The 27213-nt window shown below is 48.6% G+C and overlaps 3 protein-coding genes across 3 annotated transcripts in view; 1 reads left to right on the top strand and 2 right to left on the bottom strand.

The window, feature by feature from the left end:
• Positions 1-1807: 1807 nt before the first annotated feature.
• UBB (ubiquitin B) lies at positions 1808-3592 on the bottom strand. Its single transcript, XM_084273246.1, has 2 exons — positions 3465-3592; positions 1808-2882 (listed from the first exon to the last, which is right to left on the bottom strand). The coding sequence occupies exon 2, from the start codon at positions 2874-2876 to the stop codon at positions 1959-1961; it is 918 nt and encodes a 305-aa protein (XP_084129372.1). The 5' UTR covers positions 2877-2882; positions 3465-3592; the 3' UTR covers positions 1808-1958.
• A 6574-nt stretch (positions 3593-10166) lies between these two features.
• CENPV (centromere protein V) lies at positions 10167-13353 on the top strand. Its single transcript, XM_084273173.1, has 5 exons — positions 10167-10421; positions 11407-11505; positions 11964-12033; positions 12415-12529; positions 12962-13353. The coding sequence occupies exons 1-5, from the start codon at positions 10177-10179 to the stop codon at positions 13084-13086; spliced, it is 654 nt and encodes a 217-aa protein (XP_084129299.1). The 5' UTR covers positions 10167-10176; the 3' UTR covers positions 13087-13353.
• Positions 13354-13899: 546 nt separating this feature from the next.
• The window catches only part of PIGL (phosphatidylinositol glycan anchor biosynthesis class L), a gene marked incomplete at its 5' end in the record, with an annotated part of 59806 nt that continues 46492 nt past the window's right edge, over positions 13900-27213 (bottom strand). The window contains 3 exons of the mRNA XM_084273016.1: positions 13900-14941; positions 15989-16122; positions 21643-21670. Coding sequence (XP_084129142.1) covers positions 14843-14941; positions 15989-16122; positions 21643-21670 — 261 coding nt within the window. The 3' untranslated portion in view covers positions 13900-14842. The remainder of the gene's footprint in view (positions 14942-15988; positions 16123-21642; positions 21671-27213) is intronic.

The raw sequence follows: 27213 nt of genomic DNA, 5'->3' as shown, positions 1-27213 counted from the left end.
GGTTCTCCCTCAGCTCAGGCTGCCCAAACTAGGCCTGAGCTGCTCCCCACAACCAGAGGGACCCAACATTCTCCCCCCCTCTTTCCCCTACTTATTACCTCAGGTGCAAGGTGGGGCTAAAGAAAGCTCCAGGCACAGCTCCCCTTATGGACCATCCACCACAGGAAGACCAGAAGGACCCAGAGAAGCAAAGGCTGAACATGGGTTTGGCTTGGTTGGTATAAAACCAGAGTGAACATGCACTGGGACACTGGTGCAGAACCATATCACCTTCCCAGGGTCCCAGCTAATTTTATCACAGAGCATATCATCAGCAGAGAGTAATGTAAATTTATTCAGTGCCACACCTCCTCTGGACTGTAAATTCACACACTACTGAGCAGTGAGTAGAACGAAGAGAAACCCAGTGAGGAGTGGCTGGGGTTGGTAGGGATCTCTGCAGACCCTTGCCCACCTCTTCTACTCAGACACAGACAGCCAGAGCTGGTTGCCCAGAACCAGGCCACAGATTTTTAGGATCTCCAAGAAGGAAACTCCACAAACCCCTCCAGGGAACTTGCCTAGGAGACTAAACTGGATAAAAAAAACCCAAGATCTGGCTAAATGGCTGAACTGGAAAAAGCACAGCCAAGGAAAAACTAAGGCAGTTGTAGGAAAAACTCAGCCTCAGGAAAGTATTTCATACAGCAGGCACAGCAATTGATTACAGAACTCCACATTTCTGTTGGCACAGCTATGTCTGGCACCAGGAAGCAAGCCCAGCTGCTGGAAAAAATAAGCCTATCACAGCTGTAACTACCAAATCCACACTGCAGATAGTGTGCAGTTTGCCATGAAACCAGCAGTGTAACCTTCCAGCCAAGGCTGTACCCGTGCCAAGCACACACTGCTAATATGAGTATGCACACAGTCATGTCAGGCTGGAAGCTGAAATTCCCAGGTAACAAACTTCCACAGTAACACTGAACCAAAAGCCAACTGAGATGGTGCATAGTACAAAGGGCACCAGCACAAAAACACTGGTCATACAGATGCCAATGCTCCCATCTTCAGTTAATCAGCTACCAAAATTAAACATTCAGGCCCTGGCAGCCATGTGCCTTAGAGCCTGCTTCTGTCAAAGCACACACACCCTTTATGACCCACCACCCATCAATTAAACTCCAACCCCCAGCCCTTTGTTTCCTTAACCCACCCACATATAAAACCCAACACCCCAGCTTTCAGTTCTAAGCCCCTAACTAGGCATTAAATGGTTACCTAAACGTTTAACCAGGGCAGGACACTGCCGTACCACTGCCACATTTCACCAGTGCTCAAGTTCCTGCTAGAGCCAGGCTTCCCACCCACCCTGCACCAGCACTTCTCCAGAACACATCCCCTAAGTGTACTTTGCACAGGCAGCAATGGACCTGTGTAGTTTCCAGAAAGTACTTCCCTTTGCCAGACAGCACACTGAAGCTCAGGTCTCTCAACACTAGAGAAACCCAAGTAAACACATTGCCAGCTCACAGGCTGCAGCACACCACACCCTGCTGCACCCAGTCATATCATCCCACAGGATGGTGGCTGAGGCCTTCTGAAGGCCATTATTATCCTCTCTGGAAACAGAGTTTGGTTATACTCCAGGAAGAAAAAACAACATTGAATTAGTGCTCAAATTACGATTTTAATCCAGACTGTTTCATCCACAAGGTCCAAATTTCACATGCAGAGAAGCTTAAAACTGCCAAGGAACAAAGCCAAATTAAGCACGTCACTTAACACACCAGTTTTACTAGCTTGAACTGAGACAGACTACAAATGGTGATGTGCAACAGAAAACTTTATTAGCATTACAAACAGTTGTTCAGCAGTTACTGCAACTGGCATTAACCTCGCATTTAACTTAAGACATTAAACTACAGTGCAAACAAGAGCCACGGGCAATCTTGTTGTCAAGCAAGATGCACAATAACTTAGCAGCCACCCCTCAGGCGCAGGACAAGGTGCAGGGTGGATTCCTTCTGGATGTTGTAGTCAGACAGGGTGCGGCCATCTTCCAGCTGCTTGCCAGCAAAGATCAGCCTCTGCTGATCCGGAGGAATGCCTTCCTTGTCCTGGATCTTGGCCTTCACATTCTCAATGGTGTCACTGGGCTCAACCTCAAGGGTAATGGTCTTGCCAGTCAGGGTCTTCACAAAGATCTGCATACCACCCCTCAGGCGCAGGACAAGATGGAGAGTGGATTCCTTCTGGATGTTGTAGTCAGACAGGGTGCGGCCATCTTCCAGCTGCTTGCCAGCGAAGATCAGACGCTGCTGATCAGGAGGAATACCTTCCTTGTCCTGGATCTTGGCCTTCACATTCTCAATGGTGTCACTGGGCTCAACCTCGAGGGTGATGGTCTTGCCTGTCAGGGTCTTCACAAAGATCTGCATGCCACCCCTCAGGCGCAGCACAAGATGGAGGGTGGATTCCTTCTGGATGTTGTAGTCAGACAGGGTGCGGCCATCTTCCAGCTGCTTGCCAGCAAAGATCAGCCTCTGCTGATCGGGGGGAATGCCTTCCTTGTCCTGGATCTTGGCCTTCACATTCTCAATGGTGTCACTGGGCTCAACCTCAAGGGTAATGGTCTTGCCAGTCAGGGTCTTCACGAAGATCTGCATGCCACCCCTCAGGCGCAGGACAAGGTGCAGAGTGGATTCCTTCTGGATGTTGTAGTCAGACAGGGTGCGGCCATCTTCCAGCTGCTTGCCGGCAAAGATCAGCCTCTGCTGATCGGGGGGAATGCCTTCCTTGTCCTGGATCTTGGCCTTCACATTCTCAATGGTGTCACTGGGCTCAACCTCGAGGGTGATGGTCTTGCCAGTCAGGGTCTTCACAAAGATCTGCATGTTGAACTGCAAAACACAGGTAGCTTTCAACATTAGACAGATACTCATAAACAATTTTTCGAGATTTAAAAGAACACTACAGCTTCGATTTTAGTTTTTCACTAGGCCTTTCTACTACTTGCAACTGTTTTGCCCGATTTAATCTCTTTTTTGAGGCTTATCATACTACGCTCTCCTAGGAGCCCCTCAGCGCGCCGCTCCCCGGCCCTTACCCCCTCCCACAGCCGCTTCCCGCACTGCTGCCGCGGCACCTCACGGGGGCGAGCGATGCCAGCAGCGCCGCGCCGCTCGCCTGAGGCAGTGACTCAGCAGCCCGCTTCCCGCTTAAGGCGGACTCGGTATTGTTTCCCCCCTCAGACTCTCGCCTTCCCGTAAGGTGATGTTTTTTCGGGGTTTTTAGTCTCGCCTCAGTTCCGAGCAGCACGGCTCCGAGACCGGATTCCGCACAACTCTTTCCCCCTCACCCCCGACAGCACGGACCCCCCCCCCCACACCTCACAAACCGCCCGCCCCACTCCCGCTTCCTCACGCCAACAAAAGCGCTCCTTCCCCCCCTCCAAATCCAAGGCCCCCCGCTGCTCCACTCACGTCTCGGCCCTGAACACTGATCCGTACGTGTAGAAAAGCTCCGCTCCTGCTGAGGCAAATGTCGCAGCCACACGGCTATTTATAGTGTAACCGACAATCAGTCCCCGCCCCCGTAAACTGACGTGTCCATCCGCCTCCCAAAGTAGTCCCAAAGCAAAAGGCCCCTGGCGGGACAAATACTCGCCTTTCTCCCTCTCCAATCCCTCTTTCGGGCGCAGAGGGGTCTCGGGGACTCGGTGTGGGGGGTCTCACACCCCGAAAACCAGAAATCTTTGAGACGCGGGTAGATCTGAAGGCGCGCGGCAGTTTGACAAGGAAGCTGGGCGCTGATTGGTGCAGAGGTAAGAACACTGAGCGTTGATTGGTTGATCGAAGGGGAAAGCAAGAGAAGACCGGGAGTGGCGCGGCGTCGGTTGTGAGGGAAAACTCTGGAAGATTCGGGTGCTGCTCAGCGCTGATTGGCGCGCGGTGAGGTCAGCGCTGTTGCCAGGGTGGAGCCGTTTGGCGGAGGCAGATTTCGGCAAGGGCGGGGGGGGGGTAGAGAGCTGTGCGCGTGCGGCCTGGCGCTATGGCGCTGATGGCGGGAGGCGGGAGACTGGGGAGGTGGGGGGGACAGTGCGGGGAAAATCCCCAGAGCCCTACCGAGATGGATGAGGGAGAGAGGGTCGGGGCTATCCCTTTACCCCTGTGTCAGCCTCAGGCAACGCTCGGGGGGAGCCTCCCATCCGTAGGGGTATAAGCGCCCTGGGGGATAAAAGGCTTATCATTCTGAGCCCCTTCGCTGAGGTGGTGTGAGGCATGAGGGGCCGGGCCTGCCTGCGCCTGTCAGGAGTAGTTGGAAAGGGCAGAAGAGAGTTAGAAAAGGCTGGAAAAATACAGTTATTTAGGAATTTGGCGAGCATTGGTGACTCATGGCGTGTCAGGCTACGTGTGCCCCTTGCCACGCAGCCCTTTGAACCGCTTTCAGCCAGCTGACAACTTGATTCTTTCAAGAGAGGTTGCAAAACAACCCCCGTGGTGAAACGCTGACATTTGACATTCAAATGGCTGTTTACTTGCTTTTAAAACAGGAAGCTTTGGTCGGGTTAGGGAGCAACTTCCTTCTGTGAGCTGAACATATGGAAATACACGTCGTGTTAATTAAGCTTCATTATACCTCTCTGACTGGCTCTTAACTCATTTCATATCCTAACTATACCTGGAGTGCCTAGAGACCAGAAAGGCTTTTATTTATATGGTGGTGTTTTATCTGCTGCTAGCTCCTTTAGTGAAGCCAGATGAAGTTACTGTTAAATCCTCTGCTCCCAAAGCAGAAGCACACACGAGTGGCAGGATTCAGTACCCTATTTCACCCTTCAAAACCAAACAACCAAAATACCCCAACAACAAAGCCCTTCTGCTTTCCTTTAACAAGGCTTATGTTTCCAAGCACCTCCTGGTTTACAGTAAAAAGGAAATAAATCATCCCAACAGTAATTACTGACAACATGGAAAAGGGAAGAGAGGAAAATGGTGACTGGAAAGTTCAGGACAGCTCCATGGCAATAACTAACCTTGAAAATATTATTCAGCTACATCAATTTAGGATAAAGGGCAGATTTAGGCAGTATCACGTTTGTTTTCGTTATGCTGCCAGCTTTTCTCAATGTTTCCAGTAGGTTCGTTTTGTTTGTGTGGCTCAGTGTTTGCTCCCCGGCTGGCCTGGCTCTGCTGTACATCCCAGGCACTGCTCCAGGAACCTGTCCCCAGCTGAACAATACTGTGGCATCCTGGGGGGGAAGGGCCACGAGTGACTAATAGTTACAAATGTGAAAGGCAACATCTCTTGAGCTGGAGATTAACCACAGGCTAAGATAAAGTAAGGTCTGTGTTTGATTATGTATTTTAGTGCACATGTCTTTGGGGTTTTATGTCCCTCTAAATGGAGGAGAAATTTCTTTTTATTTTCCTTTCTCAGTAAACCAGAAAACACTAATGGCCTCCCTTGTTTTTTTCTGAGTATGGCTAAACCCTGTGACTGATCTGCTTTCACTACTGTTTGGTTTCTGTTTAAATTTTCAAATCAACAGATCAGAGTAATGTCCCAACAAGATGGCTCTACTTTAAATACCTTGTTAATAATGGCTCCTGAAAAATTTGTGCTTCAGGGAAATGACGTTACCCAAAGCAAACATAGGCAGCAATGTACTGACATTGAATGCAGACTATTTTAAAAGCAGTTATGGATTAATCAACTCCGTGCAAAAAGCCTCATTATTTTCCTCAGTTATCCATCCCTCTGTCAAAAGAGATAAACAGAAGAGTTAGGCTTTGTGCACACAACTCCTGGGCCTAGCAGAATTAAGCTAATCTCCATAGCCTATGGGTGAGGGAGGTCCTCTGCACAGGCCACCATTAGCATTTTGCAGCCTCCACTGATGGGATTCACTGAATTTTCCCAACTATTAATCTGTAATAGCCATCTTCATGCCCATCTCTTCAGTTTTGGGGACTGGGGGGCTGCGTACAGAGAGCTGCTTTTTCGGTGTGATAAACTCGTGCTCTGAATGTTCCACGCTTTGTATCTGCATTTAAAATACATCCCACTTTTCTTCAAGTAGCTCATGCTGAATAAAAATCATCAAGCAGCTGACTCTGAACTGTATATAAATAAATGCAAAGCTGAAAAAACCCCCCAGAAATCTGTATCTTGTGACTGGCCTGACTGCGCAGGTGGTTCCAGCCCTTGCCAGGGCATGGGGCCTGCAGTTGGGAACACGTATTTCTTTCCAAGTGCTTTCAAAAGTAGGTCATTGGGCAGCAGTACAAAGCAACCTACTTTCAGGAGAGGAGGATCTGGGGTCAAAGAAATGATCCCAATGAATCTGTACATTCTAGAACACAAGCTGGGTCTGGTTTTTATGTACACGAATGTCTTAGCAACAAGCCTATCATTTCTACATGAGCAGTGTCACATGAAGCTATCTGTTTATCTTTAGTTACCAGGTTTAACTTGGGACAACCAGCCAGTCAGGCTATTTGAGTATGTGTAGCAAGTTCAGTACTGTCCCTTTGGCCAGATAAAAACAGGGCTGCTTGCCACAGGGGAAAAAAAAATATATATTCTTATTTCCTAATATTACTCCTACCTACCTCAGGTCTCTCTCACTGTGTGTGACAGAGCAGAATTGTATTTACCTGTTTGCAGCTGTGGAGATAAATATTTTCTCCCCAAACCTCTAACACTGCAGTAAGACCCAGTCTTTGCTGAAGTTCCAGCCATAAGACAAATAGAGCTGTGGCATGTTAGTGCTTGTCCTTGTACTGCCAAGCTCAAGGGTTACAAAAATAGTGAGTCACAATTCAAAGTAATATTACGAAATGACCAAAAAAAGACAACTGAGTTATAGGGTTTAAGCCTTATGCTAAAAATACCTTAAATAAGCAAAGTTTCTAACAAGCTACCAACTTAAGGAGCTGAAAGCTTAAGAAAAACAAATTGATATCCAGATTTAGAGTAAAAGGAGGAAAACAAGCAATGCTCCTCTGTCTCCCTGTTTGTTTAAAGCATATTTTGACTTCGCAGGACACGTGATACAGGTTTAAGATCTGTGCTGCCACAATAAACAGGCTTGGGCATGTCCTCCTCTGTAGGTCTAGGTGACCTACAATTCATGATGTTTCTGATGTAAGGAGACTTCTAAAGGGCATTTGATAAAGACACCATCAGCCTAAAATCACAGGTTTGTGCCTGCACGTTACGCCAGCGAAAGCAGCGATTAATAACTGGGTCTAATCTAAAAATTACTTGTCTGCATGTTTTCAGTCTGCCTCCTGCCTGTGAGTCTCTTGGATCTGCTCCAAGCTGCACTGCAGTGAAGGAGTTCTCTTTGTTCACCTTCTCTCTGCTGCGCCTCAGCCGAATTAGCGTGTGGTTTCTGGGGTGAGGTTTTTTCAGCAGGATAGCAAAGCAGCACCTTGAAAAAAAAACGAAGGACAGACAAGTCTTAAAACATTGTTCATCATTATTAATTAGTAGGCTTTCGTGTTTTGATGGAAAGTCTCTAACAGTGAGCAAACCCAAATGCTGTCAAGGCCATTCTGAACAGCCTCTGTCTGTGGGTTGAGATGTGAGATCTCTTGTATTTTGTTTTAAGATCCAGCTTGGATCCCCTGATGCTGAGGACAATGTCCCCTCCACCACAGTAAGATTAAAATCCAAGCGCTGACATGTTTCTCCCTTGGGAAAACTACCTAGTTTTAAGTACCTCAGTTCTTCTAAGCATGGCATTAGCTATACACTGTATCCCTGCCTATGGGATGAAAAGCATCCAGAGTTTCTAATTCTCTTTAACCCCCAAACTGCTGCTTTCAGGGCTGCTTTTGTGATGAAAATGCCCACACAGACAGAATGTCAGTGCGGGCTGCAAGCCAGGCCTGCAGAGCTGAGTCATTGTTACACAAACAGCACTGAGATGACACAGAAAAAACACCTTTGTACTTTAACACTAAAGAACCACGTCAGCTGTTGAACTTCGAATATCACAGGACAGCTAAAAAGAACAGCAATTTACTGGACTTTTCCTCCTGTCTATCCCATCATCCACCTCAATAATTCTTCCTGCTCCGTTTTGTGTCAGAAGTTTGAGAGCAAAGCATTCTTCATCAAGCCATTGGCTTCTACTGATGTTGGGCAAACATTAATCAGATTTGGAAGCAAGGCTGTGACAGTGAAAGCTGTTAACTCTTCAGCACCGGGAAGCACCCTGCTGCCCAGGTACACTGACAGCACAGCATGCAATCACTGAAATGAAGGGCTCACAATCAGAGTACCACTGAAATTTATCATCAGCCAGAGACCCACTATAAAGCTCTTAAATGATTATTTATGTTAGACCCAATGTTGAGATTTAAGAGTCCTTTGGAGTGAAATATGAAAGAAATGAAAAAGGGGGAAGAATTTCTGACTCTAGGCTTCTGGAACACAACTGCATTTTGTTCTTCCATTTTGTCTTCCAGTTCTTTATCCTGAAGCGTCGCAGGGGAACAGAATTTAGCTTCTCAAAGTGCTTCCCACATTTAAAATATGCTGAACTCAGTGTGGAGGGGCTCACAGAGGGACAGATTTGCAGATGTTACATGCACTGCATACTCCGTTTTTCTCACTGGAACTTGTTTTTTGGGAGTGTACAAGTGCTAGTTTCTCCTGTGCCAAGAGAGGAGGCTGTTTGTGTGAGCTGATCATTAACAAGCTCCTGAAATATGTTCTGCCTTTCAGTTTAGCACAGTTAACTGTTTTTAGAAATGGACAGATTGTGTAGGCTGAAACCTGAGACTGCTGCTGGCCGAACGCCGCACCGAAGGTAAATTAATCCACACTGCAAACTGCACAGGTTTGGTTTCAGTCTGTGGTCTCCAGTTTCACCTCAGTGACTTTTTCTCCCAAAGGGTGACTGACATGAAATCTGGTGTGACTAAAAGTCTGGGAGTGGCTCAGGTCAAGAACTACAGACGAACATGCTGGCATGGGCCAGAATTTCTCATACGGGGTGTATTAAAGTGGTCCCATTAGGATGAGTAACCAGTAGAGAGGTTCACATGAGGAGCAACAGGAAATTGTAACTTGGTTATCCTTTCCTGTCATCAGGGAAGAGAGGTGCTGAGCCACAGGATTGTTATGTGAGTCCTGGTACGTGCCATCTCGGGAGGCAGCCTACGCACTGTAGTCATATGTTTTTAAAGCTGTTTTCCAGCCCACAGAGTGCTGATAGCCGTTTCATCATTGCCCACTTGCTTTGCTGGCTGAGATATGACCCTTTGGTGCCTCTTCTACCCCGCAACAGCCTGCCAGCTCACTTGTTTACATCCTTCCCAGCTCCCCTTCTTGAGAAGAGCAAGATACAAAGTCCTTTTGAAAATAGAAATTGCTGATTATAACTCAAACAAAGTAATTTCCCAGTCCTGCAACACTGGGCACAAAGATTTGTGCTAGAGCGATATTCCCCAACCATCTCAAAGGTGACCTGGCCACCTACAAATTTTGACTTCTCCCCCCTATTGAAGTTTTACCTGAGAAACAGCACTGTCTCTCAGAAGCTCAAGAAGAACCTTTTCTTAGGTATTTATTACTAGAGAGGGGCTGTCACATTTTCATATGCTTTTTGTTTTCTTTGGAAGACACGTGCTACCTCGTTTTCCTTTTCCAGACTTCAGTGACCCAACGTGTGATGAGCTGTCTAGTGGGAGCGCGTTAAACCCATTTCTCCCTGGGGCTGCCGTGACCATTCCAAACCTCAGGAAGGGCTACAGACGCTCCCCAGGGTGGGCCCGGCTTCCCTGCCGCTTTGCTCAGCAGCTCGGGGGGTGAGATGTGAAGCAATGTACTTTGACAGCACCCCGCCATCCCTGACTCGCTGGGGCACCGCGGTTGCCGCAGAGGGAGCAGCTCGGGCTGAAGCGGAGCAGAACTGGCGGGTTCAGCCTCACGCCGTGCAGGAGGCGAGCCCTTCCTTTGGGCGAACCGGCGCGGGGCGGTGACTCCAGTGACTTCCAGTCCCAGCCGGCAGACGGGGCCGACGCCGGGCGCGGAGCGTCCTCCGAGCGCCGCCGTTACCGAGCGAGCCAGGCCGGGCCGGGCCCCTCCCCCGGGTCAGCCCCCGCTCCCGCCAGCGCGGCGCGACGACACTGCGGCGCCCCCTGGCGGACACGACGCGACGAGGCTCGGCGGCGGCGCATGGGGCGAGTCACGGCGGGCAACGCGCGGCGGCCCCGGCGGGGCAGCGCGGCCGCCAGCTCCCCCGCGGGCGGGAGCCGCCGGGGGCGAGAGAAGAAGGCGGCCGAATCCCCGTCGGGGCCGGGGGCGCAGGCACAAACCCCCGGCCCCTTCGATTTGGGGGCGCAGAGCGGACGCTGGGCCGCCTTCCAGGAGCGGCACCGGCTGAGCTGCGAGGAGGCGGCGCGGCTGCTGCTGGACGCCTAGTGAGTACGGGGCGAGGCGGCTCTTCCCGCAGCTTCCAGGCTGAGCCACTCTGCCCGGAGGCTCCTTCCCCCGTTAGGTAACCGTCCTCTGGAAGCATTTGCCCAGCAGTAACCACAGGCTTCTGGAGAGCGGCAGAGAAGAGCGGGGTGGGGGGGGTCCCCGCACGCCCCACGGAGAAAGTGGCTCCTTACGCCACGGCTTGTGTCGGTTTTGGGCTCTCCCATCCCAAATGCCCTTGGGGGCACCGTGCGGGATCCGCCAGGCTCAGCTTCTAAATCTCCACCCCTTTCCTGTGCTCTTCCCCCCCTCCCGGAGCACAGCACATCATCGCTGGGCTGTAATCAGTTACTGTCCGGGGGAGTGAAAATCGGGAAGGAAAAGGTTTTCCCGTTGCAGTTTGACCTGGCAGGGTGATTCTACCCGGTTGCTATGGAGGCAGCGCAGGGGAGAGGGAAAAGCACAAGCTCAGAAATTCCTTCATCGTGAAGCTCCTCTGCAATTACAACAGAAAATAAAATGCATTTCAAATGGTCTGTAGAATTCCCTTCCCTGCTTTTCCCAGCTTTTAAATGGAGGAGTATTTAGTAGCGAGTAGAACTGTGAGACAATTCAGTGCCCAGTTCCAAGAGGGTTGCCTTGTGATAATGCTGCTTGTTGCTATGTATTGTTGTGCAGAGATGATGCTGTAGCCCAGGCTAGCATTCTGACCTGGAGCATGGCAGGGGAGCACATCTCCTAGTGCACGCAGGGTGTACTTGAACTGTTGCTCTTCTCTGTTTTTCTCCATTTTAATTAAACCAGAAGTGCAATTGCTGCAGAGCTATTCTTCTCTCATTTTTTATTCAAACACGTTTCTGCAGATACATTTTCTGGTGTTCAGGAACTGCTTAGGGCAGAATCACATAATGGTGTATGTGACAAGCTTTAATTTTCATGGCTAAAACCAAAATACAGTCGCAAAACCTCTCTTGTTTCTCTCTCCAGTGAGTACAGAGGTTTGGTCAAACACACAGGAGGCTGTCACTGTGGAGCTGTCCGCTTTGAGGTCTGGGCTTCAGCAGATCTGCATGTTTTCAACTGCAAGTGAGTTGGTTTTGTTCTTTATTCTCATAGATGAAGATAAGCTCGTATGCTTTTCCAATCAATACCTTAGAGCTAAAAGAAGACGACATCCTCTGAGCTGTTTCCATAGGGCATTCTCCTGCTTATGTCCTGATCCAATATGGGATCAGTGCTGGTGGTAGCAGGTGCTGCTTCCCTGGGCAGGACTTTAGGTCTGGTGTCCACACTCACAGGAAGCATCACAAGAGGTCTAGTGAGTACAAGTTCTACGTTTCCTCTTAGTGCAGGGGGCTCATGAGCCCCTTTTTAACTTGTTCTTCTTAAATGAACATTATTACATCTCTGACCACACCTGCTGACCACTAACTGCTACCCAATGGCTGGCCCTGGAATTTGTTGTCAAGACATCCACACTAGATCTGAGTGCTGTACTGTAACTTGTCCACTGCTTCTAGAAAGGTCTGCCTTTTCTTTTACAGTTGCAGTATTTGCACAAAGAAACAGAACAGACACTTCATTGTCCCAGCATCACGTTTCAAGCTGCTGAAGGTAGAGTAAGAATGCAGTAAGAGCATGGCTGTGAACACGAGCACTATAATCCAGTGGTATCCTCAAAGATGCAAGTGGCAGCCAGTTTTCTCTCTTAAGTTTGCTGTGGCTGGTTGGGGGAAATGGCTGAATTCTATGCTGCCTGGTGTGGGTGTGTTAGTGCATCGTATTTAGTGAGATGATGTTAAAGCTCTTGCAGTTCTCAGGCTTGACTCTTATGGACATGTGTATATAGAAAGCCCAGGGGTTCAGAAAAGAAGCATGAATCTCAAGTAGAGACATGAAGGTGGCGTTTTGAATTTTACATTGCTTAGCTACAGGCCCACAGAAAGTAATACATCTGTTCATGTGGAAAACTTACGTTGCTTTTCATTTGCTTAGGGTGCTGATAATTTGACAACATACACCTTCAACACACATCATGCCCAGCACACATTCTGCAAGACCTGTGGTGTACAGAGCTTTTATACTCCTCGTTCTAATCCAGATGGTTACGGTAGGTAGAAAGAGTAAACTGTGGTAACCAAAGTTAACCACATAGCAAACCTTGGATAAAGACCAACCAACCCAAACCTTGGGGGTTGGACCCAATGATCTCTCAAGGTCCCTTCCAACCCCTCATGATTCTGTGACTCTGTTGGATACTAACGTGACAGCAGCGAGCAGCATGTGTCTTAAGAGCTTGTTCCCAAAGTGCTAAACATCTAGAACTGCAGCCTGACCCCATGGCTCCTCCTTTAGAAACAGTCACCTCTGACATGTGGGCTTCTGCCCATGACAGGTTTCTCATCTAGGTTCCTCAGCTGTACAACAATGGCTGGGCTGAGCATGTACCACTCCCTGGGATGCTCCCCACACAGAGGGGTGCAGGCATCACCCACACTTTACCTGTAACAAGCTGGTTTCTATGTACTCTGTCTTTCTTCAGGAATAGCTCCCCATTGTCTGGATGACGGGACGGTGCAGAGCATTGTCACAGAGGATATCAATGGCAAGGAATGGGAGAAGGCAGTGAAGGAGCATAAGACCATCAGAGACATGTCAAAACCCTGACAACCCTTCCAGCAGCAGCTGAACTCGGAGCACTGCCGTGGAACTGTTGCCTGCGCTTTCCTGGGCGAGGGTTGGCAAAAATCCATCTCCACATTGTTTTTACCTGTTCTCTGTTTCTTAAATAAATCTTTCTATGCTGCCCGTCCCATCCATTTGTGACTTTCCATTTTCAAACCACCTCTGTCCCATAAGCCACCCTAGGGCTGCTATTTCAGTCCTTTGCCCTTAGCTGTGCTAAAGTTTAAATCACAACAAACAGAGCACTATAAAAATAATAATAATAAAATAGTCTAATCTTGTATGGATATTCCCTGTGTTTCAAGTCTGGCTTATAAAAACATCCTGTATAAGATAATCTCTTGTAGAGGACACAGTATTAACTTACACTGGTTTTTCTCCATTTGCTTCAATGAATTGACCATGGATTTAAAGTTAATGGGGCTTTGAAAGAGCTTAGCAGGCTCAAGTTCTGTGTAGCATTTACACAGATGCTTAGCTGCATGTGAGACAGGGGCCAGCAAACTTCCTCATATGATTAAGTACTATTTTGCTTAGGCCTGGGTTTACTCATGGTTTTAAGGCTGAGTAGGCATATGCTTAGGCACTGACTCATGGCCAGGGAACAGAGTTCAACACTGTCATGCTCACACAACAATGGGCATGTTCTGCAGTACAACCAGGAACTCGTTTGTGTCTTCTGGAGGAGGATGTGCTCACAGCAACAGATGGGATGTGGCAACTCAGGCTCTGACCCTGACTGTGCAATGAGCAGCTGTGCAGATGCCTCCTCTAGATGTGAGCCCAGGTGAGCGAGGGCAAAGGCCCACAGAACTGTTGAGTACCACTGACTTCATGCCACCATGACCCCACAGAAACCCAGCTCACTGGTAAAACCTCTGCACTGGGTAAGAAATGAAACCTCTGAAAGCTGCTTCACTTACCTTTTAACGTACAGGATCTTGAAGTCTTGCACTTGTCTTTTACGTAAGCAGAACAGCTTTTGAAACATCTCTGGCAATTTTTATCTCTGCATGTGCCTTGTAAAATACTTCCTTACAGTCTGGGCCTCCTGCACCTCATTCTTAGGTCCTGATGAGACTCTTGTGAGTTGATCTCAAGGCCCATGTTCTGAAGCAAGAAGAAATGCTCATGTTTCATGAGGGATGCTCTGTGAAGGTGGAGTCTGCAACACAATGTGTATGGAAGCAGCAGCAGTAGCAGCAAAGACCAGTGCAATTAGAAGAATCTATATGATTTCTGATGTTTTATTCGTAAGTTTTGGCTTTTAGAAGTTCTGACTGAATAAGACAGCTCTTGTTCTGGTTGTATCTGTGGAGGTAGCATGGTCTTTGAAAAGTTACTCCTGATACTGGATGTTACAGAAGCACCAAGAGAGAGCTGCCAAGAAGTCCTTGCATCTGTATCCTCTTGGGGAAAAACAGTTTGTGCCATGTTTTCCCTAATGCAGAATACTCCTGCTTCTGACTCCTAATTAGGTTAATCCAAATTTCTTCTCCTATTTAAACTTCTACAGTGAGAAAATAGAGTAGCTGTTCAACCCTGTTCATCTCAACATATCAGGCAACAAGATACTCAGAAGTTCATACAGTCTGGTTTGTGTAGTCTGTAAGAAGGTTATACAAAGAGAATCCTGTCCTCTTCAGCACCTAACAGGTGATTTTTCTTTAGTCCTGGGCCTGGCATGGTCCTTTTTTCACTCATTCTTTTCCTCCTGAAGTCGTGAGCAATGTCTGTCTTACAGAAGGCGGAGTGAGTTGATCACCATGTAACGTGAGAAAAGCAGGTAGACATGGCGGAACCACAGGAGCTGGCTGCGATGGCACCACATGGCTCTCTAGAAGGAAGAACAATGGAGAAAGCATTACAAGAACCTTCCAGAACTAATGTGAGGGCAGTTTCCCAGGCATCCTCTGAGGTTCACTGCCAGTTTATAGGGCAGCCTGTTTCAGTGAGGGAAGCGGCAGCATGAGGTAGAAGGCTGCCTACTCGTGGGGTGCAAGGGCTGGGAAAGGCCTCTCTGCCCCCTCATCCCTGGTGGAGTGCTGGCCAGGGCACAGAGGAGTCCTGCTAGAAAGGACATTATTAGCTGCACATTGATGCTGTGACAGTTTCTTTGTCACACAGAGCTCCTCTTCCCCACGTGATCTCAAGCCTGGGTGTTCACATGCTGGGGAAGCAGAAACCTGAGAGCTGTGTATCTGAGAACACTTTGCATGCTGCTTCCGATCATAGATTGCCAGCTGAAACTGAGCTTCTATTTATAGTGCTCCAGCTTAGAAAGGTCAGATTTCAGAAACAACAAATCAAGGGAATAACATTACTTTTATCACAGCAGTTCCCATATGTAACTCTTACCTTTTAGCAGCCTCAAAAGCAGGGAAGTTCTGTAATTTGTGGATCAATGGGGGGGCAGATATTTTCGTGTTATGGAATGGGAGCTAATCAGATTCTGATATAGAGTGCTGTGGACTAGATCATCCAGTTTGAACTAGATGATCTTTAAGGTCTCTTCCAACCCAAACCAGTCTGTGATTTTATGATTCTACATGTGTGAGATGCAGCAAAGTGGTTCAAAAAATACGCAGTAGAGAAGGAAACTCGTCAAGCGCTTTGGACAACAAATTCACAAGTTGTGGTCTTTAGTTAGAGAGATCCACGGATCCAGAGCTGCAGATCTGCTCAGCCCTCTCCTGCCATCCACCCAGCACATGAAGCAGCCTGTCTTGTGCACTCACGTTTTACAAATCACTACAGATTATTCATTAGTGACATTTACAATCCATATATATTATTTATTAAATTCTCTGCAAAGAGAGTGACTAAAGTCTTCACAGTGATGATCAGCTATTCAAACAGGTTAAGCAGGTACCACACATCTCACCCGGGCTTGTTCAGTCTCCTCCTCTGTGAGGATGAAGAGTGCATCTCTGGGCAGGAGGCAGGAAATGGGTACATCCAGGACAGACATGTACTTTCGTAAGAGATTCACTGATTCAAGCACAAGCACACGGCATCCTAGAGAGACAAGGAGAATAAATATTTCAGAACAAGAGTCTTGCAAGGTGACCATCTCTCCAGGCTCAGGAGGTCTTTGCAGGCTCCTGTGAATTGCTGGCCATGGGCATCCTTTTCGTGCAAAAAAGGAGCAACTCCTACTGTTGCTCCCACTGGGATCTCTTAGTCCCCAGTCCATGTCTATGACACTTTGTACTGGTTCTTGTTCTGTATGTGCTCTGTGGAAAGCAAAGCTAGTTCTGAACACCAGAGGGTTTGGTGGGCTTTTTTCCTTATAATTTGAATTATTCCTGTGTGTTTAGACTCAAAGGGGAAAGCACAGGTGGCACTCTGAGTGCTGGCACCATATCAGAGAATGGAAATATAAACCAGCAGTCTCTGGTTTAAGTACAAAAATGAAATTTCCTCTTTCTACTCTGATTCTCAGCTACAGAAGAAATATTTACTGGGAATGGCTGTATCAGCCATTAACTCAGGCAGTTACACTTTAACAGGGTTCCAGAATTCACTGCACAGATGTTTGTGTTGAAGCAGATGAAGGTAACGTGTATAGAGATTCTACCTTTGTGGATTTTTGTTTCTTTTTAAAGAGCCCCTTGAACGCAAAAGTTAATTGCTAATTTTTTTACCATGGCTAAATTATCTCCACTGATGAACTTGGAGCTACTGATGGTTGCCTGTAGCTCTCAAGGGTGCTGCTTTGGGATCTCTTAGGGCTTGGAAGCTGCTGTGATTATGCTCCACATTTCAGATAGTGCACTGAAGTTTGACAGAAGAGGCCAAAGTCACAGTTTGCACAGGTGGTCAGATACACAACCAGGTTTGCAATGAGATTTTCCTCAGTGTGCCCTTGAACAGTGGAATTGTACAAAGGAGACAAAGACCAATGCTGAATTGCTACAAAAGCTGCCTAATGGACTATTCTAGTGCATGAAGCCTGTGCTCACATGTCTATGCTCTTATGGTGAATTAATTTCCTGGAGATGCAGGGGAAGAAGCCCCCAGAAGTCTCTAAAGTAGAACATGGTGCTCAGAGATACTCCATCAGCACCAATCCTTCCCCAGCCAGGGCTCTGTAACACACCGAACCCAGTAACAAACAGCATAAACAGGAGAAGCCTCCACAACTCCCCTCACAAGCAATCTGTGTCTCCTGCATCCCCCCAGTGATGCTAACTCATTTCCCTGCAAAGAAAGGTCTTGCTGCTATTCCCTCAAAGCCTGCAATGGCGGGACGTGGCTGCTTCTCCCTCAAAGCCTGCAATGGCGGGACGTGTCTGTTACTCCCTCAAAGCCTGCAATGGCGGGACGTGGCTGTTACTCCCTCAAAGCCTGCAATGGCGGGACGTGGCTGCTTCTCCCTCAAAGCCTGCAATGGCGGGATGTGGCTGTTACTCCCTCAAAGCCTGCAATGGCGGGACGTGTCTGTTACTCCCTCAAAGCCTGCAATGGCGGGACGTGGCTGTTACTCCCTCAAAGCCTGCAATGGCGGGACGTGGCTGCTTCTCCCTCAAAGCCTGCAATGGCGGGATGTGGCTGTTACTCCCTCAAAGCCTGCAATGGCGGGATGTGGCTGTTACTCCCTCAAAGCCTGCAATGGCGGGATGTGGCTGTTACTCCCTCAAAGCCTGCAATGGCGGGACGCGGCTGCTACTCCCTCAAAGCCTGCAATGGCGGGACGCGGCTGTTACTCCCTCAAAGCCTGCAATGGCGGGACGTGGCTGCTACTCCCTCAAAGCCTGCAATGGCGGGACGTGGCTGCTTCTCCCTCAAAGCCTGCAATGGCGGGACGTGGCTGCTTCTCCCTCAAAGCCTGCAATGGCGGGACGTGGCTGCTTCTCCCTCAAAGCCTGCAATGGCGGGACGTGTCTGTTACTCCCTCAAAGCCTGCAATGGCGGGACGTGGCTGCTACTCCCTCAAAGCCTGCAATGGCGGGACGTGGCTGTTACTCCCTCAAAGCCTGCAATGGCGGGACGTGGCTGCTATTCCCTCAAAGCCTGCAATGGCGGGACGTGGCTGCTTCTCCCTCAAAGCCTGCAATGGCAGGACGTGGCTGCTTCTCCCTCAAAGCCTGCAATGGCGGGACGTGGCTGCTTCTCCCTCAAAGCCTGCAATGGCGGGACGTGGCTGTTACTCCCTCAAAGCCTGCAATGGCGGGACGCGGCTGTTACTCCCTCAAAGCCTGCAATGGCGGGACGCGGCTGCTATTCCCTCAAAGCCTGCAATGGCGGGACATGGCTGCTATTCCCTCAAAGCCTGCAATGGCGGGACGTGGCAGCCCTGACGGGCTCCCTCCAGCACGTCTCCAGGGCCTTTCAATTCCCTTCTTTCTCATCTCTCCTTCAGGAGCATGTACAGTTTGTTCTAACTTTTCAATAGTCTTTTCTGCTCTCAAGTGCAGAACTGGCAACTACTTCAGCCTCACGAGAGCTCCGGGAACACAGTGCCCTGCCCGTTCCCTTCCTGCTCTCATCCCGGGACGTGTCCCCTCAGCTGGGTGGACGGAGCATTCGGAGGAGCTCTTTTCTCCCGCTGCGGGCACAGAAAGGCAGGGTTAGAGGCCTGAAGGGAATCACCGGCACCGAAGTCAGCGCTGTGCCAGGAACCGGAGAAAAAGCCCTCCTGAAGCCAGGACCTGCCGGGAGATGGCGGTGTCCGCCAGCGGCGGAGGGAGCTGGGGCCCACAGCCGCCTCCGGCCCGCGCTGCCCGGCCCGGGCCGGGATCAGCTTTACAGCCCTCCCTCCTGAAGGCCCTGCCGTACCACGGCACTGCTCCCGTCCTGCTGCAGCCTCAGCCACCCGGCCCTTGCAAGGTCGTGGCGCCTGTCCCTGCGGAGCAGCAGCTGTGTAACGCCATCTGGAAGGGAGGATGGCACTGCCAAGCTCCCTGCGGAGAGGCCTCGGACGTGCGGGAACGCAGGCAGCTGTGTGACCGCCGCGGCCTGGGCCACTTCCGAACTGCGAGCCTCAGCCCCCCTCTCACTCACGGCCCACCCTGACAAGTGGCAGCCAGAGCAGATGCCGTGTAGCTGCTGTAAGGTTTCAGCCTGCTCTGGCAAAGGATGCTCTGCAGTGACAAGTGTCACAGTTGCAGGCAGAAGTGCTCTGACAGTTGTTTTTACTCTCACTGAAGACATTGCTTGTTTCCAAGTACCAGACTGAGAAGCAGGCTTGTGATGAGCCATGAGTAGAACCATTCTTCTGCCCCATTCTCTGCACAGATCCTCAGGGCTGCTCAGCACAGCCCAGTCTGTTGGTGGGCAGTTTTCCAGTGAAAGAATCAGTATAGTGCTGCACTATGGTACAGCAGAAGAAAGGAACAGATACAGAACCTCTTGCTCTTGTGGTCAGCGTTCCCACTCGCCCCCTGTTCACTTTTCTGCATTCTCTGAAGTCTGGGCTGCTCTGTTAAAAAATGCACTCTCCCTTTCCTTCTAATTCTTTTTCCCCTAAAAAATATTAATTCAAGCAGTAATTACACCTGTTTCTTCCCCAAAGCTCAGCAATAAGGGCTCAAAGCAACTGGAAGTGATTTCAGTATTGATCAGTCTGACCTCCCTGGCCCCCGTCGGTCAGATCAGGCAAAGCGATGGCATTCCAGCCTCACAAAACGAAGGGCGCTGTAAGAGTCCTCTGTCTTCATAATATGACAAGGCTGTCCACGTGCTGACAGCAAAGGCTGCTCTGCATGGCAATGTGAGATGAAATGAAGCAGGGAAGGAATGTACAGTCCAGGGAGAGATGGAAAAGGGTTCAGAGAAACAGCCTGCTCCTGCCAAGCAGGGTAAGAGAAGTGCTGCCATTGATGAGTCTACTCCTGTGACACCAGCAGGTGAAGCTTTGCAGAGCCTGTTGTGGCTGTGACCTGGGCAGGGTGGGATTAACAGTGTAACACAACCCTCTCTAGCTTGGCAGAAAGGGCAAGATCGATATAGCGAGCGGATTAGGCCTAGAATAGAAGCCCATGAAGCCTGCAGCCCGCTTCGGCTCGGCTTTCTACTTCCAAATCACTGGGCAGCAAGTATGCCCAGCATGAGCTGCTTGTTAGCAGACCTGTGTGTGCTGAAGGCTCCCACCAGACCTTAGCACACTAGTGCCTTTGGAAGAGCACGGCTTATAGTGGGATGGGGCCAGTAGTAGGGGTGGATGCATATCCAGCAGCTGTCTCACAAGCCACGTGCTTGTGCCTGGGCTGGAGAACTTGATTACAGATTATAAAAAGCCTGTTGTGTTTACACTGGCTAAAGGCATTAGAAAGCAAAGCAGGGTGGGTATTTAGGGTGCTCGTTTTCATATCACTGAGGCAATGCAAGGCTGAGCTGGTTTCTGCATTTGGAGAGAGATTTTCTGTGGAGTCCCTGATCACACAGGCTTGCACAGGTTCACCCACAAATGGTTCCCTCTTACCAAGAGAAACGCAGCTCATTTCCACGGCCTGAACATGCCTTTCAGCTCTATCCAGACAGCCTCAGTCCCAGCATCACTCTTATTTCATTAAGCCCCTCTGATGCACAGCCCTGCACGCCTGCCAGATCGAATTATAAATACTGGGAATTTCAATGAGACTGGAACTATATTTGGAAGGGCTTAGCGTAAGCAGCAGCATGGGAGCTCCCCGTTCCTTTGGTGTTTGTAGGTCATGTCAGATGTGATGTAATCAGAGCAGCAAAGCTCTCACATAGCTTCAGGAGTCTCTTCATGCTGCTAGAGAAATGGAAATGTGGGCTACATATGGGTCTGTTTTCAAACCTGAACCAATCTGAGGCACAGCCCATATTCAGGACCACAGTGTATCCAACAAACCTGCACAAGCAGAATCTGAAGGTGATTCAGTCCAGGTAAGGCCTGACATCTAGCAGTGACATCTACCACTGCAGTTCCTTGTTCTTTCTCTGAACTGCACACAGAGCTCTTTGCTGCATCCCAAAACAGAACAAAGAAAAGGTCCTAGGGAAGATGGGGGCACCAGTACTCCTGTTTGATAGATGGGAGAATCGAAGGGACTAGAGTTACAACTCAGTTAAAGGGTGTTCTGTCATCTTGGCTCACACTCTCTCCACCAGATCTTAATCTGCAGCATGCTGCTAGCAGGGAATTAAAACTGATTTGCTGTGACACAACCAATTCCTACAGTGATTCAGGAATTAGCATTGAAGAAAAAGTCTGTAAGACTGCTGAGGGAGCTGGGAGATTGACTAGGTGGGCCTGGTTGAGCCACCATGCTGTGCTTTGCAGAAACAGCTCACAGCTTTGTGTTTAAACTACTCCCACAGATTTATCCCTGACTCTAGAACGGTTTGCTAGAGATAGGGGCTGCAGACCTACAGAAACAGGACAGAAAGTTGACTGCAGAGAAGTCTGAGCTGGTAAAAAACTGCAGGGAAATAAAAGGGCAAGGAAGAGTTCAGCTGCAGGTTTCATTTGCATTGCAAATAGCTGTGACTTAAGCAAATCAAACTCTGGACAGAACTTTCAGGTCAATGATTGCCTAATGCCTCCAGGGTCATAATGCAACATACCTTCAGGTAACTTCCTCTCTGAATGCAGGTACCTGTGAATGGAGAGAGAACATGGGAGTAAGGAGAGAGAACATGGGAGTAAATGCCCAGTGAAGTTACTAAAATCCTGACTTTACAGGTATAAACAGGTACAACCCCTTTTAATACACATTTACAGTGGCTAAATTTTGTAAGAAAGTTCAGCAGCCAACACTAGATGCACACACTCCCCACGTGACTTTGCCATTACTTTTCTCACCCTGGCTGCTGGGACACAGCACAAATAAGCTCCATAAATCCACTTTGCTCTCAAACTGCTCGTGTTGCACTGAAGGAAACTGCAGGAGGCTGCTAAAGGCTGTTCTCCTCCCAGAGATTGGGCTCTTTTAAATCTTGTGTTTGCTCACCAGGGACATTGCTTATGTGGCAGCTCCTCTTTGGGGACAAGCTGCCTTTTTTTCTAACCTGTGCTGACACTGGGACACCTGAGAAGCTTTCTGCTCACTAAGATTTTGACCCTTTATCTTGGGAAGCCTCTAGGAAAAATGCATCCCTTGGAAATGCAATGAAGGGACCCAGTCCAGGAGCTGGGAACAGTGATGGCACATCCATCAGAAGCGTAAGCAAATGATCCTGATGTGCTGAAGGCATCAGAGAGTAGTTGCTTCAATTCCTCTTTAATTCACTTGTTTTTCCTCCTCTATCCTGTGCTCCATGGCTTTAGAGCGCTGATGCTCACATCACCATTTGCATCGACTCCAGACTTGGCCCATTGTAGGGATGGGAGGAAGGTCTCCAGCAGATGGCACTCAGAGCTGTCCCACACCCAGCCTTGCTCTTCAGTAAGGAAAAAAACCCCATCAAACCAAACAATGGAACATTTGCCAAAAGGAGAACGGAGATAAAAAAGAAAAGTTATTTAACCCTGTGTAATATTTAAAGAGATTGTTATCACCTCATAGTGGTGTATTTACCAAAGGACAATGGGACAGTTCATGTGTAAATCAACCAGGTTAAAACATACATTATATGTAAAATGTTATGTTTCTCCAGTCACTTTCAACTGGGATTATCTCTGGCTGTTGGTTAAGTTCAAGGAAAAGGATTAGCTACACAGGCATAGACAAAATAGGAAGCACGGAGTGATGAATACCCAAAGCAATTCACAGCAGAAGTCAAGCCCCAGATGCAGGTCATGGCAGAACTCAAACAGCAACCAGAAGACATCAGCCTTAAACAGATTCTCCTGCCAATGGTTTCCTCCAGAGCCAAAGATCTGCAAACAACACCATCTTCTACTCAACAACAGCCTTGTAACACTCACCTGGGTACCTGCTACCCCACTACTCGAGTCCTACTGTTCTGATAAAGATTTTTCAATGTTGCCCTATAAACATTACTACTGGGGGGAAGGTTTAAGTATCTCCATTAATGTCTACTCTACTCAGCTCTTCTGCCAGAGGTTTCTTCCCCTACAACTAGAATATGGCCACCAAAAGAAGTGATTCAGCACTTGGTGAAGCTGGCATGGTGGAAAAGTTTAAAACCAAGCTTGGAGAGATAAAGCAGTGAGCAGCTGTGAAATCTGGCTGGCTGAAGTGCCAGTGTCTGTTCTGGGTGTGCTGCTCTGCCACAGAGGGAACTTCAAAGCTCTGACAGCAAATTAAGGATGGCAAGAGCTGCTCCAAGACTGAACTAATCATAACTGTGCCTGGCCACTAGAAACAGAAGCAAGGAAACATTTCAGCAGGAGCAGAAAACATCTTCAGCAGGGAAGGAAAGTTTGATCCAGCAGCAAATTAAGGAGTCTGTGCTTGTATAAAGGTTCAGGGAGACACAAACTGTGTTTTGGTTACTGAAAGGTCCTCAAGGCTGCTGCCAGGCAGACCTGATGCAGAGCTGGAAGAACAAACATGAAGAAACTGATTCTCTCCTCATCCTTTTTGTCCTGAGCCAAATGCTTCAGTACTCAGCACGGCTCAGAGCTGTGGGAATGGGCTCCACCCAGCTGTAATCCTGCAGAGGAACTGCAGCCTTTGCTGGTCTGTATTTCTCAGGCAAGACATGGCAATGAACTGTGGTTGCAGTGAGAGAGAGAAAGAAGCACAAAACTCTACCTCCTGCACACGTTCCCAAAACCAGCCAATCCTCTCCCAAATCAATCCTCTCTCTCCCATCTCCACCCTGCTGGAGCTGTCTCCATGGGACATTTCCAAGTAGGGGAGAGGTTGCAGCTCTTCTCTTGTTGCCATTTTGGGAATGTTGTTTTATAGATTGGACTTGCTGTGGTTTGGGTGAAATGAAAGAGTTTGGCATAGAACCTCAAAGAGTCAGACACAAACAGGTTCTTTTTCAGGAGCTCTTTCCATGTGGTTTTTTTTTTTTCCCCAGAGAATTTTTTCAAATTCTTCTTCTTTTTAAACAAAAAGTGATGTAAGGTGGCTTGTTCCCACCCACCCAGCAAGTGCCAGAGGCCAGCTGATTACAGGGCACCTCTTGCTGCACCCTCTTTATTATTCCTGTGGTAGGTTCAGATCCAAAAGTGAAGGAAAGTGAGACCCTCTGCAACAAAGGGGAATTCAAAAGGACATCTGAAGGACCCACCAATCCTGCACTGCACAGATCCTCCTTCAAGGACCAGCTGCTTTGAAAGCTATTTGCTGTCTGTGGCTCTCAGCTGGATCTGCTCAGCAGAAAAGCTGAAATGGTTCAACATTTCTCATCCTACCAACTGCAGAATTGAGCTGGCTCTCAAATTCCATGTTTTTATTCAGTCATCCTCAAGGAAAGATGCCAGCATAGCGAGGGAGCCAGTTCCCAAGAGGCACCAACTGACCACTGACAGCTCCCTGTGATGGCAAGAAGGAACAAGTCCAAATGGGGCTGAACCCTCAATTTTAGGGAATGCAGAACTCCTCTGGGGTTGAAGGAGGACTGGTGTCCTGGTGGGTGGATTACAGTTTTGGTGATGTGCTGTTCACTGATATCAATTACTTCATTCTCCAGATAGTCTCCTGTGCCAAAGGCAAAGCCCTCCACTGAACAGACTGCACTGGCTGCTGCAAATTAAGGGGGAAATACAGTTTTGAAGAGCATGGCAAGGAATGAATGTCTCAAAGATGTGTCAGAGCTCCATTTAGGATCCTAACCTCTAATCTGCCCATTTAATCTGATGAAACAGATGTGAAAGAGGAAGAACAGCCAGTCTCCTAGGAATCCCAGAGACTTCAGAGGGATACCTTTGCCAGCTGTTGAACGTTTGCTATCTGGAACGCCTCTTCCCTCCCTAACCGGACTTTCTGGCTCTATTTCCAGGCACCCTGAACTACACCAGGTAGCAACATGCAGTTTGTAAACCACTACTCAGACACTCTGTACTCACACATGTTGCAGTGGCAAAGATGATTCTGCCAGCCAGAAAAGAAGGCATGGATTCTGAGATCTTCCAGCTGACAGCTACTCTGTGCTTGGGTCCCTGCAGTGTCACTGCTGCACTCATGCTGCTAGCAGAGCAGCCAGTGGTGGCTGGGAAGAACATTCCTGGGGGCTGTTTCTTTGGGGAAAAAAACAAACCCTTCTCACTGTGGGGAGAATTCCTGCAATGCTGGTGTCCTGTGCTCAACTTTACCCTCATGGCTCTCAACAGTATCATGGCAGGGTGCTGAGATGAGAGAACGTAGTCAGTTCAGGAGCAGGGGCAAAGGGATGACATAAAATCTAGGACAACATAGTCAGCTATGGGATATATGCCAGGCATGGGGCAGAGTCCTCTGAGGGGAAGGGATAGAGTCTCCAAGGGTAAACAGAGAACAATTCTGCCTTGACTTTATGGGGGCAGTCTGGGTGCAATCACAGCCACCATCCTTATGTCCCCCCTCAAGACATGTGGGATCAGTAAAACCAAACACCAGAAGTGAGCTGGACTCAGAAAAGAGCAGCTGAAACATAAGATAGCAGAACCTCTTATTTCTTCACCACTCCTCTTTATTTGGCAGGGAATCTAAAGCTTCAGCAGGGACTCAACAATCCCAAAGACAGCAGTGACAGAGGAAATCCTTTTCCAAGATGGAGCAAAGAGTAGCCAGTTTTGAGAAAAGGATTTTCTGGGAAGGGGTAAGAGAAATACAAACCAGCACCCTGCTTGAAAAACATAAATGAGATGCTGTTCATTTGAAACACACAGGCTACAGCTGCTTAAAAGGAGTGAGAGATCCTGTTCTAGCCCTACACTGTAAGAAGACATTAAATAAAGATGGTTGATGGGATACCATTCATAATCATCAAGCTAATCACCCAAGAAACAGCTTGCTTCCTGCTCAAGAGCTCCTGAAGGACCTTGGAGACTCAGTACAAGCAGAACTGTGCTTTGTAGGGATGTAATGGTCTTGGTGGCTTTTGAGAACTGCACCCACCAAGTCTGTGGGACTGAGCTGGGCGTTGCACTGTTCATTGTTTTGATGTACTCATTTGAAAGTGGCATTCCATCAATCCTCCTCTGTCAGGGAGCCTCAGTGCCACCCTTCTGCACAGTGCTGCATCCCACAGCACTCATAACCGGGGCATTCAACAGTCAGGCTGTGACAGGGAAGTGCAACAAGGCACTGGTGGCACTCCAGATGCCTCCTAATCAACTTAAGAGTGATAAAGGACTAAGCTTCCAAGAGCCACCTCTGCACAGTCTCATTTACAATCTACAGTGAACACTAAGAAACATCCTGCAGGACTGAGAGGGAATCGATGAGATAGGCTCAGCTAATGATTCTTTGATGTAGCTTTTTATATGGCATCATTGATATAAGTTTTAGGGATGCAGTTGCTATAACAACATAATGCACAGTGGTTAAATATAGAAGCTCCTATTTTCCACTCAGTTTGCTCTGCCCTAAGCAGACAAGGACTATTCTTTTCTGTTCTAGCTGAAAAGAAATGGGTTTGATAGCTCACTGAAGAAAAGAAGTGGCACAGTCCTTCCTCCCCCTCACAAAGACCATTCCTCTCCATCCTAAGCAAGCAAACAACAAAACCAACCCCCTGTTTGCTAGGCCACTGGGCAAGAGGGCTTGTTTAAAAATCAAAATGCACAGTGACTCATGCAAAACTAAACCACCTGAATATTACACGTGATCTCAGTGCAAACACTGTCATTTCCAAGTGCAGGAAAGAGAGGTTCTCAAATGCTCCTGTCACACAGGATTTACCATGCTTATTTACGCCCTCAGCAGATAATACTGAGCATCTGCTCAGCTATGGCCATCTCCTCAACTGCTTTGTTCCTTGATGATGTTCAGTAATTTGCACCTCCTGAAGCAAGGAGTCGTGGTGTGGGTCGCTCAGACCCTTCTACCCCTGCTCTTGCAGACAGTCATCTCTTAGGTAGTGAGCACAACTCCATCTCCCACAGACGTGGAGCATCCAAAAGAGCTGAGGACCAGCCCTCTGCTTTATCCTTTCCACTCAGAGCCACGGTGGAGGCAGAACCCTGCAGGACCTTGTTTAAACACGGTTAATAAATACATTTCACATGATACCTGGAGGGGAGAGTTCATTTGCCTGTTCCTTGCCATGTAGCACTGGGGCCCCAGGGGCGGCCAT

Source organism: Gallinula chloropus (genome assembly GCF_964237585.1).
Source record: "Gallinula chloropus genome assembly, chromosome: 19".
In the NCBI taxonomy this organism is placed as follows: domain Eukaryota; kingdom Metazoa; phylum Chordata; class Aves; order Gruiformes; family Rallidae; genus Gallinula; species Gallinula chloropus.
This window is presented reverse-complemented; position numbering and strand designations above follow the sequence as displayed.

What these genes read in the sequence shown, in the direction of transcription:
- UBB (XM_084273246.1), bottom strand. Translation starts at nt 2,876, where the DNA reads ATGCAGATCTTTGTGAAGACCCTGACTGGCAAGACCATCACCCTCGAG.
- CENPV (XM_084273173.1), top strand. Translation starts at nt 10,177, where the DNA reads ATGGGGCGAGTCACGGCGGGCAACGCGCGGCGGCCCCGGCGGGGCAGC. An exon ending in CGGCTGCTGCTGGACGCCTA is followed by an intron (nt 10,422 to 11,406) that starts GTGAGTACGGGG and finishes TTCTCTCTCCAG; the next exon opens with TGAGTACAGAGGTTTGGTCA. An exon ending in TTCTAATCCAGATGGTTACG is followed by an intron (nt 12,530 to 12,961) that starts GTAGGTAGAAAG and finishes GTCTTTCTTCAG; the next exon opens with GAATAGCTCCCCATTGTCTG.